General features: G+C 40.1%; 1 protein-coding gene across 4 annotated transcripts in view; it reads left to right on the forward strand.

Annotated features, from left to right (window-relative positions):
• The first annotated feature begins 67 nt into the window (after positions 1–67).
• Positions 68–20175, forward strand: part of Neto (Neuropilin and tolloid-like) — a 289241-nt gene continuing 269133 nt past the window's right edge. The window contains exons 1-2 of one of the 4 annotated variants that reach the window (XM_072298913.1): positions 68–177; positions 3670–4100. In XM_072298913.1, the coding sequence (XP_072155014.1) occupies positions 4049–4100 (52 nt within the window). In that variant the 5' untranslated portion in view covers positions 68–177; positions 3670–4048. Of the gene's footprint in view, positions 178–2229; positions 2423–3669; positions 4101–20175 lie in introns of those variants that run through there. The other 3 variants (XM_072298910.1, XM_072298911.1, XM_072298912.1) reach the window with 3 other exon arrangements.

The following is a 20175-nucleotide window of genomic DNA, read 5'->3' on the forward strand; positions in this document are numbered from 1 at the left end:
ATTTTTTTTGTTATCTTATCTTACTGCTGAAATTACTTTTAGACAGGGAATTGACGAGGTACGAAAACATCACACGTGCACTTTACTGAAAAAAAACTTTATCCGTGGGGACAAATTGTAACAGGTGATTTGGCTATAATACCGAGCACTTGACCACATGTGCACTTGTGTTCTTCTGTAAGTAGGGATTTAATATGCCCTCGCCAAATATTTTTCAACAGTTTATTCGGTTCTAAATTCTTCTTCTTCGATAAAAGAGGTGCCGGTGCTTATTTCAGATGATTCCACTCGAGCGACTTACATCATTTACTAATATAGACACAGCTATTTTCCAATTTGTCTTATCTCCTCATAATTGCACTGCTTTCCAGGAGCAGAGGCATTATGTATTCTGGAGCGCTTTATTTCAATATATATCAAAAATATTCTGCTCGATAAAATTTGACCACGCATATAAACGAAGATGCATTAAGGCTCATACTGTCTGTAGTTTATGTTAATACTTGTTCACCGCCTCTTGCCACTAAGCTATTCCATATTGAAACTTATTGATTACATTGGGGAGCATTGTCAATAATCGATTTTTCATTCTAGCCCCCCTGGGTTTCCTCCGAAAGCAAGGGAGGCAAGGGAAAGGACGCGCGTTGACGACGGCGCAGGGATACAACTATTCGTGCTTGATCGATGTCCGTGTTGCATCTGCAAAATTGAAGGCGCGATGGCCCGAGACGTGATCTTACAATGATCTGCTCTATGCTGCCGATAAGGTGTCGCTCAGATTCGAGAGGAAAAGTTAAAAACGAGACCAAAATACGACTTGTGACGTATACGATCGACCAAATACGATCCTTGATCGATTTTTAATTCTAGCCCCTCTTTCAATGCGGGTAAAAAAAATCCATTTGGGATTTTCCCCTGATTGCGACCCCAACTTCGGCAAAAGTTGGATAAAAAACATGTTAAGTTAATTACGACATTATTCAAACATCAGATTGATGCCATTTGTGCGAAAGGGTCATATTCGCCGTACGTAAAAATTTTAGAAGATGTGATTCTGGTTATGGATTCTGGATTCTGGAGCCATGGATTTTTGGAAAAGAGATGCATGGGGGGGGGGGGCTAAATGGTGTATTAGATGAAGTTTCCAGAAAAGCATAGTGTCCAGAAAATTGCGTTTTCTGCATTAAGCTCAACGCAACGGGCGTTCCCCTTGTGCGACAAGTAATGACCAAGGAAATGGAACTATTTGTTGAAACGGATAAGATTTTCCTCGGCGTGATCTTCCCGTGCTTAGTCAAAAAGCGATTGGGAACCCTTCGCAACCACGCGAAAAATTCACCATCTGGACTCCCGCTCATCCAAATCCTAGCGCCGCGACGCCGATGCGGGAAAGATTTGTCGTTTCCCCGGACGAAGGAGCGTAACTCCATTCCAAGGTAGTAAAATTGACTTACGTAATTCAATTTTTGCAAGGACGCACTCGCGAAATTTTTGTCCGAAATTAGTCTGATTTTCGCATGAGATCGGACAAAAAATTAGGGGCCGTTCAAGTTTTACGTAACGTACTTATGGGAGGGGGGGATTTGAGCCAGCGTTACGGTGCATTACAAGGGGGGAGGGGGAGGGGGGAGGTTAAGCCCAGCGTTACATGAAAAATCAAAACCGGAGAAAAATGACTTTGCGAAAAACCTGCAAAAAATTAAAAATCCCGCCCTTTTTTTTGAAAAATTGGGAGAAGGGATGTCCGGCTACCGTTGCGCGATTCAAGAAGGGGGGGTGTATGGCTGCGATACGGGTGCATTACAAGGGGAAGGGTATCAAACATCGAAAAAAGTGCGTTACGTAATACTTTAACGGCCCTTCAAGGAAATTTTTCGCTGGAAATGCCCGGTATTCTCTTAGTAAAACTTCAACTTACGGGAGGAAATTTAGCAACATTGAAGTGTAGTTACGCTCTTTCACCCGGGAAACGACGGATCATGGGAAAAGGTCGACGCGCGGCGCGACGCGATGGACCCGGCGAAAAGAGCATTAGGTAAATAAATATTTTTAGCGTCGCGGAGTCCGGAGCCCGGAGTCGCCCGCCTTAATGAAAAAATGAAAGATCATTTTTGAGCGTTTTCCGCGGGACATGCGCCCACCATTCGAAAGTGCCCCGGGGGTGGGGGGTGGGGGTTGCGGGGGGGGGGGGGGTGGCGCCCGGCGACGGGATGTGATTCAGTGGCTGCGGATCCGTCCCCCGAGAGCGACGCCGAATCTGCACGACCGTCGACGCGCTCACGCTCAAAATACGCGCGCGTCCGAGATTCATCGCGCGAGTGAGGATAAGATTTCGCCCCGCAACGCGTCCACTGCCAACAAAGTGGTCCGCTGTGTTTTGAAATTTTTATGCCCGTATATTAATCGTTTTGGTTCCTCTACGGTTAGTCTTCGCTTCCTTGAGCCCCCCCCCCCCTCCCCCATAACCCTCCTCTCACTCTTTGCATAATTTCCCTTGAAATACTCAATTTTTTTTTTTTTTTTTTTTTGTAATTTTTTATTACAAAAGCCTGAAATTCTATCTTTGGTGACATGCTGCTGGAGACTAGTGATAACTATTAAATATTCGAACGATTCTAGCTTTTGATTACTTGAATTATCTTTTCCAACCATTCGTTTGCCCTGGAGGAAACCCTCGAATTGATGCGAAAAGAGATTAGCCCTTGACAAACCATTTGGAAGTTCAATTTGTAAATTTTGAAAAATTTTCGGCCACTATCTCTTTTGGTGGTGAGAGTTTCGAACTGATATGATTATTTTCCGAGATTTTCTCACCAACATATGACAATTTAAGAAATTTTCCGCGACTCCCTAAGTTTTTCATGTAAATTTCGAGCTATTCCAAATGCCCAGCTCCTTTTTTTAGAATTCACTTTTCTCTCTTTAAGTTTTACATTTTTGTACCCAGATCCCATTATTTAATCAATAACACAGTTCTCTTCAATGTTTTTCTCTGAAAAAATCAATCCTTTGCTTTTCACTAAACAACGATCATACCGAGACCGAACAGGAATTTGCTCAAATAGTACTTAGTTTCATAATTATACCTATCTTCCTCTCTGAAGAGCATCAATCTTAGCTGTACCGTGCCGCTCACTCACAAAATTGGCTTTGTTCCCACATACCGTCCGAGGATTAACCCTTCGGAGATTTACAAAGCAGCAAATCAACTTAAGCTTCCTCCGGTTGGTTTGCTTCTATTTCAGACCAGAGTATAGTTGAGACCTCTTAAAACCGGAAATGCGCCCCCATTCCTCCCTTTTAAGTAGTATTTTGAATTTTTCAGTAACGCAGTGAAACTTGTTACCAAGCCTCAATACTCAAATCAACTAAGCTTCCTCTAGTTGGTTTGCTTCTATTTCAGACCAAAGTACAGATGAGACCTCCTAGAACCGGACATGTGTCCCCTTCCCCCCTCCATGTCTCTCCTTTAAGTAGTTTTTTTTTTTTAATTTTTTCAGTAACGCAGTGAAAGTTGTCACCAAGCCTCAATCTCAAATCAACTAAGCTCCCTCTGGTTGGTTTGCTTCCATTTCAGACCAAAGTACAGATGAGACCTCTTAGACCCGGACATGTGACCCCCTCCCCCCCATTCCACTCCTTTAAGTAGTTTTTTTTTAAATTTTTCAGTAACGCAGTGAAAGTTGTTAGCAAGCCTCAATATTTGGGAACTTTGGAAGTGCCGAGGTTCTGTGGTTTTGATGTGCGCTCTTTCACGTTGGATACGCGGAATACGGGCCTCACGCCTTTCGACGACGGCGAAAAGTCCGGGGAAGAGTGAAGAATGCTGGTGCGGAAGCCGTGAAACAGGTTGACAGGCCCCCGCTCCGAGGCGGAAAGTGAGGTTATGCCGGGAGGCGAGTGGCGCGACGCTGCGCGTGTGGAATGTGCGTCTGGCGAGGGTGCCGATGCCTCGTGCGTGCGGGCTTTTGAGCTCTAGTTCGCGTTTCTCTCGAGTGCGGCCGCGCCTTGCGCCGGGGCGAGCGCCGCGACATTGCTCGCATTCTAAATGCCCCATATAAATGGTTCCAAATCTGCGTTTGACAGACTGCCAATCCTCGGTGAGTTAAGCTGAAATAACACAAATATAAATATAGTTTACTCGGCTTCGGCCGTTTGTGGCACACTTTGCCCTCCCCCGGCTCCCGAGATCCTCCCTTGCCAAATTGTTTTTTTTTTTTTTTTTTTTTTTTTTTTTTTTTTTTTTTATCCGGGACATTCCCCTTCTAACTTTATTCAACAATTTACATAATATAAGTTCTTATAGTAATTAATATGAGACAAAAGATAGAAATTAGTTACAAAAAAGAAATAGAGATAATTTACGTATAGTTGCCAAATTGTGCGAGACGCTTTCTTAGCCGAAACACGTGACGATCGAGAGGGAGAGCGGTCTGCGGGTTGATCATTGGAATTGATGGACAGAGTAATAGACAAAGAAGATAAAAATGGATCGAGTGGTTAAAATGGGCACTGAAAAAAAACTTCGGCCGTGGATGCCGTAGTTACGTAGTTATATACATATACCGTCCGTGTTCCGGGTTCAGGAGCTGAAAGATCCGGCTGTGGCATCCGGGGTAGTAGAAATTACGGCTCCAGCAACAGGAACTTTTGGCCTCTGAGCCCAGAACGGACGGTATGTCATATAACCCGTTTTTTTCAGTGGGTGGTTTCATTGCTCGGACAGTTTGGGAGCTAGTTCGGTCTCTCTGTTTTAGAGCAATATCGTCCGATCCTTCATCCTTACTGCTCTCTCTGTTTGCTCGGAAATAACTGCTCCTGCGAGCTGTTTATTGAAATTGATAGACAAACTACGGACGAAGAAGATAAGAGGCTATGGAGGGGTCCTATTGGTGGAAGCGGGTGGTTGCAAGGCGGACGGTGGACAAAGGCGGTAGGAAATAGACTAACTAACGGCAACCCACGAGAAACCCTATTCTCAGTCCATCATTTTCTCTCTTAGTCTATAGGAACCACCCACTTTAAATAATAGGATCGCTCCATACTCCCAATGTCTTCTTGTCTATTACTTTGTCTATCGATTTCAACAATCACCCGGCAGGAATGAGCAGGATTCACATAGGGTCCTTATCACAGCCCGTTGCTTTGCATTGGGAAAAGAAATCACAAGATTTTAGCACACAGCGGGCTGCTTATCGGCATTTTTGAGCAAAGCAGTAGACAAAGATGATAAAAGGAAAATTTAGCCATCCTAGTGGTTGAAACGGGTGGTTACTGTAGACTATGGGGAAAATGATGGACTAACTTTGGGGTCTCTCGTCGGTTTCCGTTGGTAAATTCATTACTTAACACCTTTGTCCATGGTGACCACACGCTTCCACCAATAGGATCGCTCCTTGTTATCTCCTTAGCTTCTTTATCTATCTCTCTTTTTTATCAATTTCAATGATCAGCCCGTTGAGCGGGAGTAGAGAGTTGCCTTTCGGGGTATGTTGCTAGGGGAAAAATGAGTGCACAAGTACGGTACGTAAGACGTTTTTCGAAAATTTAAAATGAAGCGTAGCTTAACTTAAGCTTAAGCTTAGCTTAAGCTAACTTAATGAGGTAGCGATTAGTCATCAAAAGTGCATTACGAAACACACATTGGACATGCTTATTGCTTATGCTAAACGGAAGAATGTGAATATACATCTAATGAAAATGAACTGTGTGCGTAGGGTTTGCATGCTTCACAGTTTCTTTTGATTTAATTAATCTGCGTACCGTTCGTTTCAGTATAAAGACGCCAAATATGAGAGAGAACTCGAACAGAGCGTTTCTTAATGTCTTTACGGGGTGCAGTTCCTTGTTCTGAGTGCGTTATAAGGGAGGGGCTGCAAAAAAAAACCGATTTTAAGCGTTACGTATTTTATGAACGGCTCATAAAGGCACTATTAACGCTAACAGTGCACATAATGTCTCAGGGATAAACCGCCGGTCTGCAGATGAGCGTTTTCTACGGGTCATAACAAGACCTTTGTGTTGAATAATGTTTTTTCAAAAAGTTCCTTTCAATCCTACGCCTTACATCTCAAATTTGTTAGGAAATTGTCTTTTGCTGACTTTTGCAAAGGTTTTGAGTCAATGAACCACAAGACAGGGTCCGAAATTCAGCACCACCATACATGCTTCCTGATTGAAATTTCACGTAGCATATTATGGATATGTTCATCAAACATTTTCAAACTCACTTTTATTAATTATTTATCGAAAATCTGTGCAGTATTTGACACCGCTGCAAAGCGAGCCGCGACTCTTAAACTGTCCCAGCAATGTTGCCAAATAATGAGAATACTGGGATGAATGTGGTTCCTTTTTATCCACGCATGGGTGTGTGGGCGGAGACAGAAAGAGAACTTCAACCAGCCGGCTCGCGAAAAGTGGAGACTCTGGCTTGTGCAGCACCACCGCACAACCCTTGAAAATCGTTTGGTAAATAAGTCAATGTTAGATGAACTTGTTGAGCGCATAACTCATCGCGTATAGCTCAACAGCCAATACGAATTTAATATGGGCGCTGTTGCCCTTTGAGGACTTTTCATAGTTCGAGTATGGACTCCACGGGGTCTATTCCTGATTGGCTCAGCCCTTAGAGCCGATGATGCGATTTGATATTTAATTCAATTTTTTTCATTAAACCGCCCATGTCCATGAATTCGTTTCAAACAGACGTTTATCTCATAAACCGAACCAAAATCAGCCTGACTACATCAGACGCTTGATCATGCTCTTTCATGTTTCATTTTTTAAACAGAGAGCTATGTATCACAGTATCACTGAAACGTGTAATCAGGGCAGCGGGGCGATTATTGAAATTGATAGACAAAGCTATAGACAAAGACGACAAAAGGGATTCGGAGGGATCCTATTGGTGGAAGCAGGTGGTGGCAATGGACATAGGAGGTAGGTAATGGACTAACTAACGGCAACCCACTAAAGACCCGACAGTTAGTCCATAATTTTCTTCCTTAGTCTATAAGAACCAACCATGTCAACCAATAAGATCGCTCCATACTCCCTATGTCTTCTTTGTCTATAGCTTTGTCCATCAATTTCAATAATCGCCCCGCAGAATCGTGGTGTGATTTGCGATATATCGATTGATCTGCCATTTAAACCTATAGGAAAGGATCGATAAACAGAGTGCTGGCAACGAACACCTTAAAAATCGATTCTTTTTCACATCTTCATGTGGGGAAATATCGATAATAAATCATTCACGCCTCTCCATTGATCTAGGGTGAATTCAAAGAGAGTTTAAGGACTTCTCAAGTAGTTTGGTTCTCTATTTACAAAAATAAGATATGAGAAAAAATTAAGCAAAGTGAAATACAGATGGACCGCATTTAGCAGAAAGGAACCAAGCCACATCAGCCATTGCCCAATTTGACTCGGCAATTAAATGCTTTAAAAGAGAACGTTTGTACGGATTTCTTTGAAAATTTTAAGGAATTTGCTTTGTGATATGCAGAAAATTCACTGGAATTTGCATAAAAATCTGCACGACCGTTTTCATGTAAAAAAATTGAATTGCCCAGTTAAATTGGGCAGTCGCTGATGTGGTTTGGTTCCTTTCTACTTAACGCGGTCCTGAAGTTAGGCATCTGATTTCTATTAAATCCGTCCTATTCCGATCAAATTTTGAGGAACAATTTTCGCGCCTGTTACTGTACATCGGGAGTTGGAAACCGACAAAAATCACAATAAAATGTAAGATAAATGGTCGGCGCCTCGTATTTGTTTATACTAACGTTTACTCCAAAGGTTCATTCGAAACCACAGTGAGTAATGCCCGAATCTCATTACGGCGACTAATTTGCCGGGAATGAACGTGCTGGGATCAATGATGCGAGAGAATAATGTCGGAGGCATGCAGCGTGCCTTCAGCCCTGGATGTGTCAAATTGTGCATCAAATTAATGGCGGGTTATGCATCAAATCGCCCCCAGCAGAAAGGGGTCAGAGTGCGGCGCCAATTAGGCCACGGCGATAGCTGACCTACTCAAGCCTATCTTCAACAGATGTGCTCCGAGGCTGAGACCCAATCCGAGGCACCCCGTGAATATGAAGTTCTCAACTCCAGGGTCGACCTTGGTACAAATTTAAAACTCGCGCGCCTCGCCGAACGCGGGGCTGTCAAATTGTAAGGAATTCCCTGCGTTTTCCCAGAGAACTAAGCGCCACACGGGATTTTCAAGTTTTTTATAAAATTTGGCAGCCGACAAAGTCTACAGGGATGCCAAAATGAGGATGGTTTCCCGTTTGTATGTGAGGAATGATCCATAAAGTAGCATGGTCGCAGTGAATAATGACGATCTGCAGTTACTTCAGAGACTTTCAAAACTTCTGTTAAGTATTTATGGGCTTTCCATAAATCAGGTAACGCTCCAGAGGGTGGGTGGGTATTCATAATTTGGTGATCGAGCGTGTCAAGAAAGGAAGGGGTTTCAGGCTCAGCTTCACGTAACTGCATGTTAACTGGATTTCAAATTTTTTTGTCATTTTACTTTTATTTACTTTTTTCATTTGGTGCTTAAGTATTTTTTCCTTTTTATTTTCATCTTTCTTCAAAATTTATGAAATTTTAATTACCAATTATCGTCCTCAGCATCCAATTTTTCGCCGCATTTCTTTTTAACTGTAATCATTCCTGAAATACACATATCGACGGTGTAAGTCGGCAATCACATAACTCGTTGGTACACGGACTTCATGTCCACTTTTACGTCCACAGACTTTTCGTCCACAGTTCTAAAGTCCACTAAGTTAAGTCCACAAATGTAAAGTCCACTAAAATCAAATTCAAGCGTCATATTTTAGTCCGTGTGTAAAATTATATTGACAATGTCGAAATGAGAAAATTAAGAGAGAATGAGATGTTGTTATCGTAACTCATAAAATGTGAATGATCATAAAATCATGAAATGTTAATTTCTTCTTTTGATTCATCTTTTCAAATCGTTTTTGGTAAATACTTGGTTTCATTTCTATCCTTGAAATTTCTGATATAAAATATGCCTTAAATGTACATTCTTTTTTTTAAATGAAATTGATGCCCAAAATGAAAGCCCAGAACATAAAAGAATACATTTGAATGCTTTGGAAATCATTAAATTTGATACGGTACCACTATTATATTAACAAAAAACACATTATATTCTCCGGTAGTACATATTTCTTTTTCATAAGTGTAAAAGGGAATAATCAATGCAGAGAGTGCAAACATTTCAAAATCATAAGTTGAAAAACGCTGACTCCACGAGTTTAAATATTAGAGCCTAACACAGAGCGGAGCGGCGTGTTAGCAGCGCAGAACGCGCGCTGGCGCCTACAAACCTAACTGGATACTTCGCGCATTGCGCAACGCGTGAAGTATCCCGTTAGGTTCGTAGGCGCCTATGCGCGTGTCACACTGGTTGCCTACCGCGCCGCAACGCTTTAAGCAACTATTTCGCGTCAGAGGCGTTGCACAGTATCCTACAAGATTGAAGGCGCACGAAAAATTTAGTTAAAGAGGACTTTTAATTTTGACTGCATCTGTTCCTGAAAAATGTTTAATTTGGCATTGGAGCGTTTCTTAGGCTCCCGATTTGGTTTTCATCTTATCATATCCGCACAGTGTACACGGTGCACATGAACATATGTTTTTATCTGCTCTTAGAGTCTGTTTTTTTTTCATGACTTGATTTATGAGTGAAATATTTTTAAGAATGCAGATAGTAGTAGTATGCATTTATTTTTGAGGTGGTTCCTGTCATTTAAATGAGAAGAAAAAAATGTGGACATAACATGTCCACAATTTTGGACATATTCATGGTTGGACATCAAATCATGTGGACTTAATAAAGACTGGACTTAGGCGCAGAGGGCGCCCAAAGAAAGGTTGGAGGGAGGGGATTGAAGCGGAAATGTTAAGGTGCTCAATCCCCCAAGATTTGTGGTTTGACCGAGAGCAGTGGAGGTTAGGAGTCGTAGAGCGCGAGGAAGTGCTGTAAAGCGACTTGTATGTATGTATGTACTTGACTTTTAGTGGACATAAATGGCGGTGGACATTTATTTAATGGACGAAAGGTAGGTGGACATAAAGTCCTGAAAGCAACTCGTTTGCAGTGTCTGAAAATCTCCGCCTCTATGTTATTTTATTAAGGTAGAACAAATTGACGTCATTCCTTGAAGTTTTTGGAGAATATTCTTTGCACAGAGAAGAAAAATCACGGCAGTTTTAAAGAATGGCCGTAGAGTAGTTTTCCGTTTAAGAAATACAGTATGACAGGAAGTCTGCGACGTCGCAAACCGAGTTATGTGATTGCCGACTTACACCGTCGATATGTCTTCATCTAGTGCTCCCAATATTTACATTTCCAATCATATTTTATTTATTAATTGCTAATTTTTGCCAATTTTGGAAGGCCATACTCGCACGTCAGCTTACAATTCACCCCTCGGCAATTCATCTGTTTGGCAAAATTACCTAGCATTAGAATTTTCAGCTCAGATAAATAAGTTTCAAAGTCACTTTCTCGCACGCGCGCGTGTGTGTGTGTGGGGGGGGGGGATGCATGATGGAAGTAAGCGTGCCATTTCACGGCGATACAACTATTCGATTACGAAAGAGCTCGTCTTGCCTACACCGAAAATTGAAGGCGAACTGTCAATGCGTTACAATCACCTCACGTTCGATATTAGGATAATTTTGAGTGTTCCAGATAGGTTTTTCCCTGAATGCGCATTCAACTTTGCTCTTTAAAATAAGTGCAAGCACATTTTGACTTTTTGTGCTGAGTTTTATACCCCTGAAAAGATTCCTCAGGTGGAATTTTTACCTATACCTTTAATTTTGAAGTGGGATACGTGCAAAGAATACTGCTTTCAGTATTTTCGAAGCCTCATTTTCTCCCTCTTTCCTGCGGTCTCCTTCATAACCATCGAGCAGATCACAATGAAATGCATTAAGAATGCGAAATATACCGGATCGTCGCGCGAACTTCGTGGCAAAACTCATTGACGAGTGTCATGAAAGTTAGGTTTATTTGAAAGCCACTTCCATGGTGTAGGCGATCGGAGAGAATTCGTGATTCGATTGAGCGACGACACATTTCGTCGCTTTTTTAGCGCGAGGGCGTATATGGATTCCCGTATAAGCTCCAAAAAGCATGGATTTATGCGTAAAACAAGGCTCACGAGGATAGTTAGATACGCCCCTAGGTCGGAGGGGCGACGATTTAAGTGCGGTTTCCGCGAAGCAGGCGGGAAAGGGGCCGGATTTAGCTTGGGTCTCTCAAGATTGCAGTGTTTACGGGCGTTGGGATATTTTTGCTACCGACCAGCGTTTACTCAGAAAGACTTTTTTCGGACGCTCCACCAAGACAGTCTCCGTGGAGAGGCGGCGAGTGAGCGGTTTGGACAAGAAGTTGGCAGTCGCGAAAGCATGCCATGTCGCGCTAAGCTTTGCTTCTCGCAAGTTCATTGACTCATGGCCGTATTCATAGTCACTCCTCGGAAAAATTCTCACCTCAAGGAGGGCCCTGGGCCCTTTCGTTCAAATTGCTACGAAGGATAGTGTAAGGGGCTCTTTGCCGTAGGTTTGTGATTTTTGAGTGAAAATTTAACGGGAAAATAATTTTTTACATGAAAAAAGTTGTGCGGATTTGTGTGCAAATTTTAATGAAGTTTCTACACAATACGAAGCAAGTTCCTTAAAATTTTTAAATGAAGCCACACAAACGTTCTCTTGTGAAATTTTAAATTTCCCATAGTTATGACAGATGTGGCTTGGCTCCTTTCTGCTAAACACGATCCAATTGAGCCTCAGAGGTAAGGACGAATGTTTAATAATTATACCGACAGTGTTGCCGGGTTGTTACATAGCTCGTCGCTGTTTTCGGTACATGGAAACTTCCTTATTCTGATACACACGACTAAACATGTAAAGGAACAAAAACAGACCGTAATACAATACGGCAACTCTGCCGTTATGGTCATTGAAGAGCTTTCTGCGCCTCTGAAGATCATTTGGATTGAATTTTGCAAGAAGGAACCAAGAGCATTCCAATGTTGCCAAGATTGTGCAACTTGTTTCCCCTTGCAAATATAGACTGTCATCGAAACAAAGTGTATCTTTACTCCCAATACACTATAAATTCAAGACAAAAATTACCTTTGTAAAGTGCTCTTAGATGTCTTCAAATTATATGCGGGATTCTCATTTTTCAATCAAATTATGTGTGGGATTCTCCATTTTTGATTATTCAACGGAACTCTACAGAAATTGCTCCACTAAACATTTTGTTTTCGTCGACTAATGTTTCGCTTTCTATTGACGGTTACGCATTGATAAAAATCGGAAAAAGTCTTCAATGTTTTTTAATGTTTTCAAGGATAACCAACCATTAGATCCTGTTGAAATTCTCTGTATATTTTCATAGCTTTCTCTAAATAAATCAAAGCCAATTGCAATGAAACATTTCAATTAGTTTCCTTTGATTAAGATCGAGTCGGACGTTTTTTAAGGTGATTCGACGGTTGCTATTTTTTACCAGAGCAACGAAAGATATATCGCATCAATTCGTTTCATAATTTAAGGTACTTATCATTTTTTTTGAATTTTGAGATCGCACTGCTGTCGTCATTATGAGGCTAAAGAATTCTAAGGAGACTAAGAAAAATATAGCATTCGATACTAATATCGAAAGTGCAGTCGAATGCGATATTTTTCCTCTAAAAAACCCACGCCTTTAGTACATTGAATTCCTTTGTGAAATTAGCATGACTTAGTCCATGACAATTTCTTTTTTTATTTTTTTTTTTTTTTTTTTTTTTTTTTTTTTTTTTTTTTTTGGTCTCATGACAATAGAAGTGCGATTTCAAAATTCGAAACGAATGACAAGTAGCTGAAATTATGGAACGAATTGATGCGATGTATCGCACGTTGCTCTGACACAAAAAATGACAACCGTCGAATCACCTTAAGCGTTACAATTGAGGTTTTACTTTTTCGCCTTTAGCCATTGATACGTGAAGAGTGGAAATTCAAAATCTGGAAAGTGTCATCCGGTATTGCTAAAATTGTGCATCTTGCTCCGTAGCGTAAAAGGACCTGAATACTTCCCTTCATTAAATTTTAGTGAAGAAATGTTCTATGAACTTTGACCTTATAGAAACTGGTGCTCAATCGTAGCAACACCTGGGGGCACTTGCCAGGTTTTGAATTTATGCTCTCCCTATAAAAAAGATAAAAAAGCACTTGATGAAAAGATTCTCAGGTTTTGATTTTACTTACTCAGAGGAGGAATAGAGGAACATATTTTGACAAGCTCGTTTCCACACCACCTTAGGAAAGCCCGATCAGGTAGAGGATACGGTGCTGCTCCTGGAGGTAGAGCTTACGGCGCGTTTTTTTTAACGTGGTGTCGCCAAGAGCCCTAATCCACGGGGAAGGGAAGAAGAAAAGGGAGAGGGAAGAGGAAAAGGGAGAGGAAAGAGGAAGAGGGAAAGGGGAAGAGGAAACAAAAAAATACACTCACCAACGCCGATGCATCTCCACCTGTCACTTCTCCATGCCGTTTTTGATACTCCTAAAAACAGCTGTGCCCGCAGAAGACGAAAGTAGCGCCCTCCGCAACTGATTATGGAGGAGGAATAAAACAGTATCTTACCTTCGGTTGCGGGAAGATCCAGCAGCAGCAGCAGCAGCACCTGGAACAGAGAATAAAAAAAAGAAAAGAAAGAAAAGAAGGAAAAAAAAATAAAAAAAAATGCGACGATCCCGGTACGATGGCACCCAGCAGCAGCACCTGAAACAGAGAATAAAAAAAAGAAAAGAAAGAAAAGAAGGGAAAAAAAAAAAAAAAAAAAATGCGACGATCCCGGTACGATGGCACCCAGCAGCAGCACCTGCAACAGAGAATAAAAAAAAGAAAAGAAAGAAAAGAAGGGGAAAAAAAAAAAAAAATGCGACGATCCCGGTACGACGGTGTCCACCAGCAGCGGCCTCCCCCAACCCCGGCTTCCAGCGTCCCGGTTCCTTTCCCACCTCCTCCCTTTTTTTTTTTTTTTTTTTTTTTTTCCACTCGTGGCTTGCTGAGATCCTCCGGGGCGTAACGCCCCGGAGCCGCCGTCGCCGGCAGGGGCGCCCGCCGGGACCCCATAAGGGTCCGCTGGGCGCCCCCACCCCCGACCCCCCGCGAGGGGGGTCAAAAAGCCCCCCCTTGCGGGGGGGCAAAGTGACCCCCCTCGCGGGGGGTCGGGGGCAGGGGCACCCAACGGACCCACGGGGTCCCGGCGGGCGCCCCTGCCGGCGACGGCAGACCCCGGGACGTAACGCCCCGGAGGATCTCAGCAAGCCAGTCGCGGAGAAAAAAAAAAAAAAAAAAAAAACCCTAGTCCTCCCCCCGTGATCCTACTCCGCGGCCCCTCCCCCCTTGGAAACCCTGCTCCGCGATCCTACATAAACCCAACGGAGTCCCCCCTCTCCCCGGGAACCCCCTTTGGGAAACCCTACTCCGCGATTCCGCCCCCAACCCCACGAGCCCCCCTTTCCCCGGGAATCCTCCCCCCCTTGGGAATCCTCGTCTCGCGGTTCTTCCCAACCCCACGAACCCCCCGTTCCCCGGGAATCTCCCCCCTCAGCGAGCCCTCCCCCAAAACCCCCGCTTCTTCTGCCGCATCTTCTGGAACAAACAAGATAAATCGAGAGTTATTAGTATGGTTTGCAATGGGTGACAAAACTGGCTTTTAGAATTCTCTATTAAACCCCTCATTATAATTAGAAGTTTTCTTGTTATCAGCAATTAAATTAGTTGGACCCATGTATGCTAAAAGGAACTATGTGCTTAGGATTTGCCTGCAACATAGTTGCTTCTAGCCTAAATGTGTCCAGTTCTCTCTCGCCAAGATTTTAGTCGATGCATTATGCCATAATGAATCAAACGTTATTTTTCCAAATTTTAATTTGAATTGCAGTTTCATACTCTCTTTGGACTTGCAACATCATTGGATCACATTTTGCAATGAGAAACCACTATCTCTAGCTCTCATAAAAGCACATATCTGAATAGGGAAACCAATGGCATGTGTGTTATTTCTAAAATTGGCAAGAAATAATGGTTCCTTATTACAAAGTGTAATCCAATTACAAGTTTGCATTCAGTTGTAGTAATTGAACTGCATTACGCAAAAAGGAATTAATATTCTTGGCTCTTCAAAATTCACCTACTTATGTTGGAAAAATGAAACTCGTGTTTTTTCTACGGTGAACCGAAAAAGATAATTTATTTTTGCGTAATGCAGTTTAATTTCTCCCAGTTAAATGCAATATTATTTGACTGAATTAAATGAGAACCATGCGCAGAACTGGAAGGAATAGCAAATACTTCTTATATCCCTTTAAACAGCTGAGGGCATTCAAGTTAAGGTGATTCGACGGACGCCATTTTTTGTGTCAGAGCGACGTGCGATATATAGCATCGATTCATTTCATAATTTCAGCTACTCGTCATTTCTTGCGAATTTTAAAATCGCACTTCTCTTTTCATGAGACTGAAGAATTCATGTACCAAATTTCGCAAAGAAATTCAACTTCACAAAGGCGCGGTATTTTTAGAGGAAAAATATCGCATTCGAGTGCAGTTTCGATGTCAGTATCGAATGCCATATTTTTCCTCTAAAAAAACCACGCCTTTATTACGTTGAATTTGTTTGTCAAATTTGGAATATGAATTCTTCAGACTCATGACAACAGAAGAACGATCTCAAAATTCGAAAAAAATGACAGGTAGCTGAAATTTCAGAACGAATCGATTCGATATATCGCACGTCGTTCTGGCACAAAAAATTGCGTCCGTTGAATCATCTTAAGGATACGACACGTTTAAAATATAATTATTTTTATGGATTTTATGAATGAAATTAATTAAAAATTGATTGGATAAAATTTCAATCATACTAGTAATTACTACTTTCTAAATTATATGGAAATAATACACATTTAGGAGGGCACTACTTCCGTCCTCAATGACTCAACATGCGGAGCATCCATCCTCTTCGTTTCTTTCCGACCTGAAACAGACTAAGAAGAAAAAAAAAGGAATGATTAGTTCTTAACCTAAACCTAACTTGAAAATAAAAACTTTTATAACAAATTAGTTTTGATTTTTGCTTAATATATTTGTCAAAACTCATACCTCCTCTTTTCTAATGCTAAATTCATTCCGTGCAAATATTTGGAACTTAAGGTGATTCGATGGACGCCATATTTTGTGTCGCATCGATTAGTTCCATTTTTTCAGCCACTCGTCATTTTTCTCGAATTTTGAGATCGCAATTCTGTTGTCAGGAGACTGAAGAATTCCCTCACCAATTTTGACAAACAAATTCAACGTAATAAAGGCGTGGTTTTTTTAGAGAGAAAATATCGCACTCGAGTGCAGTTTCGATATCAGTATCGAGTGCGATATTTTTCCTCTAAAAAAACCACGGCTTTATTAAGTAAAATTTGTTTGTCAAAATTGTTAAGTGAATTCCTCAGTCTCCTCACAACATTATTGCGATCTCAAACTTCGAGAAAAATAATGGGTAGCTGAAAAAATGGAACCAGTCGATGCGATATCGCATGTTGCTCTGACACATAATATGGCGTCCATCGAATCACCTTAGTGCAATTGTTTTTACGCTATTTGTTCTCCTGAGCTATTTATTCTGTGAGCAAATAATTAGTCATTTCAAGTGGCTTTTTGAACGCAGCATAATTGGACTGCATTTTGCAATTTGGAACTATAAAGTCTGGCCCGGTTTAAAAAGAACGTATGTGCCATTAGTTTCCCTATGCACGTAAGTGTTTTTTCAGATAAGCTAGAATTTATAGTTCCAAATTGCAAAATGCAGTCCAATTATAATTGTTCTGATTTTAAATACTTAAAATATCAAACATCATTAATGAGCGATTCAATGATCAAAATGTGACTTTATGATACGTCTAAATTGGACCATGCTGTACAGTAGAGGAATTGATAATTTGTCTTATTTCAGAAATATTAGCAGTTTGCAGATAAGTGCTTTTGTGAGGGAAAAAGAATTAGTAGTTTCAATCGGATGTATTTCTGTTAAACGGAACTATGTGCATTATGACGTGAGCCCTGTTATGCATGTATTTTTATGGGTCTCAGGGCTCATGTCTTAAGGCACATAGTTCCGTTTGACAGAAATACGTCCAATTACAATATGTACTTCAACTGCAAATGGTGTAAAGTGGCAGATACACTTGCAAGTTAGAAGCGCTTGTTAAAAGTGAAACATCAATAGGAAACCGGGATTTCAATCGCTCGACGTCTAGCTATCAAAATCTTCCTTTCCTATTGGTGTTTCACTTTCAACAAGCGCTTCTAATTCGCAGGTGTATCTGGGTCTTCAGAGGAGACGCTAATGAAAGATGGAAGAAAGAATAAATAAAGAAAGAGAAATTAATAAGAGGTAGTTACGAAATAAAATGAAGAGAGCAAAATAAAATTAGGTATGAACTGCTTTCACTGCACCCGTTTCTTGCCAATCTGAAAGAAGAAGAAAAAATGGAAAATTAGTTTGAGGTATTTAGAATATATAAAAGAAAAAAAAGAAAAATGAAAGAAGATGAAACAACTTTCACTGTGTTCGTTTCTTATCGATGTAAAAAGAAATAGATAAAGAAAAAACATGATAAAGATTTGAAAAAAACACGGAGAGAAAAAGTAATATGATGTTTGAGAAAAACTACCAATTCTGTAAAGCAATTTTATCCGCGATCAGTATGCTGAAAGTAGCTTGTGCTCTGACCCTGTCTCTTGTCAATTTAGAAGAGATAAATACACGAGAAAGGAGAAAGAAAAATTAGCATGAAGCCTTTGAAGAGGAAAAATAAAAATTTAGTCCCATAAAATAAGTTGATTTCATTCAAAAAGCAAAATGCCGGAAACTTCATTACTGTTTTGCCGATCTGGAAAAATAGAAAAATGAAGGAAGCAGAGCTGCTAAAGATCTAATGTAAATTAAAATTATAGCCTGTGCGCAATTTTTTTTTTACTAAAACTTTAACGAGAGTTCGAATATCGATAGCTGAAGGTTGAAAATACTTATCTTTGACTGTGACGTCGCAAATCTCTGCTCTTGTTTTATTATTTTCAACCAGAACTAATCAGCAGTTTTTCATTAATATGAGTTTTTCACTCATTCTATAATATTTACGGAGAATTTGAGGGAGATTCCTCGGTTACTTTTCTTTTCTGAAAGTGGAACACCATCGGAGATTTTCAAACGTGGAGGTGTAGTTGCGCATTTTTTATTTAATCAATGTATTTTGATGCGATTCTGGATGCAAAATAATGACCTGAAACAAACAAAAATAAAAAAAAAGAATTATTAAAAGTCTAAAAGCATGAAAATAATTGGGAAATTAATGAATAATTGAATTGATTATTAATCAATTTTAACCTAGCAAATATGACCTTCTTCTAAAAATTCTGGGATTTTGATTTCGTTTATTTTTTTGACTAGGCGCTAAAAATTACTCAAGATTCAAGAATGCAAAAAAATGACCTAAAAGAAAAATAGCAATAATATAAGTCAAAAAGCATGAGAGCGATTGGACAATTCGACTACATTTTGCAATTTGGACCTATAAATTCTGGCTCATCTGAAAAAACACTTATGTGCATAGTGCACACTAATGGCACATACGTTGTTTTTAAACCGGGCTAGAATTTATAGTTCCATATTGCAAAATGCAGTCCAATTAATAAATACTTTGATTGATTACTTTTAAACTTTAACCAAACGAATGTTCACTTCTATTAAAAAATCTGCGATTTTGAGGGTTGATTCTCGTTTATTTTTTCAGAATAAGCGCTGAAAATTACTCAAGAATTCAAGAAAGTTTTCACAATCTAAGGGTTTTTTTGGTTGTGTAGATCTGTGCAAATTGCAGGAAAACAATGAAGGTGATTCGATGAACGCCATATTTTGTGTCAGAACGGCATGCGATTTATCGCATCAATTGGTTCCATTTTTTCAGCTACTCGTCATTTTTCTATATTTTGAGATTGCAATTCTGTCGTCAGGAGACTAAAGCACTCACTTACCAATTTTAACAAAGAAATTCAACGTAATAAAGGCGTGGTTTTTTTTGAGAGAAAACATCGCATTCGATACTGATATCGAAACTGCTTTCGAATGCGATATTTTCTCTCTAAAAAAAAACCACGCCTTTATTACGTTGAATTTCTTTGTTAAAATTGGTAAGTGAGTACTTTAGTCTCCTGACAACAGAATTGCGATCTCAAAATTGGAGAAAAATGACAAGTACCTAAAAAAATGGAACTAATTGATGCGATATATCGCATGCCGTTCTGACACAAAATATGGCGTCCATCGAATCACCTTAATATACTGTTGATCCATAGAATTCGAATGAATTGGAATAAAATATTATTACTTTCCTTTTTCCTTTTTTATTTATTTACCTTCTTTTTTCCTTTATCTTTTTTCTGAGAATACGAGTACCTAAAACGATGATTAATAAAAATTTAAACCTGGTACGGCCGTAGTAATGATAAAATACTATAGAATATACCTAAAATTTATAATTTATAAGCGAAAAAATTTCAATTTGAAAAATGACTGCTTTATTTAACTTTGAAAAATAAAAATTAAAAATTTGAAAATTCAAAATTTGAAATTTGTAAATTAAAAATTTAAATTTGAAATGTTTAAATTGGAAAAATAAAAATTTGAAAAATAAAAAATTTAAAATTAAAACTATCAAAATTTCAAGTGTATAAAAATAGAAGGTATGAGTAAGCTATAAGGTTCACTTACATATTAGGAGCTTAATCCAAATTGAGTTACTACAAATGTTGGAATTCCGGTTGCTGACTGCAGTGTACCACTAAATCACTACCACTGAAACACTGAAACACTGAAACACTGAAACACTGAAACACTGAAACACTGAAGCACTGAAGCACTGAGCACTGAAGCACTGAAGCATGAAGCACTGAACACTGAACACTGAACCACTGAACCACTAAACAACTAAGCCTGACCACTGAACCACTGACCCTCTGACCTGTTCACCCATGGAACTTCTTCGCTTTCTAAACTCACACTGATT

This window comes from Bemisia tabaci, chromosome 3, assembly GCF_918797505.1.
Source record: "Bemisia tabaci chromosome 3, PGI_BMITA_v3".
Lineage (NCBI taxonomy): Eukaryota > Metazoa > Arthropoda > Insecta > Hemiptera > Aleyrodidae > Bemisia > Bemisia tabaci.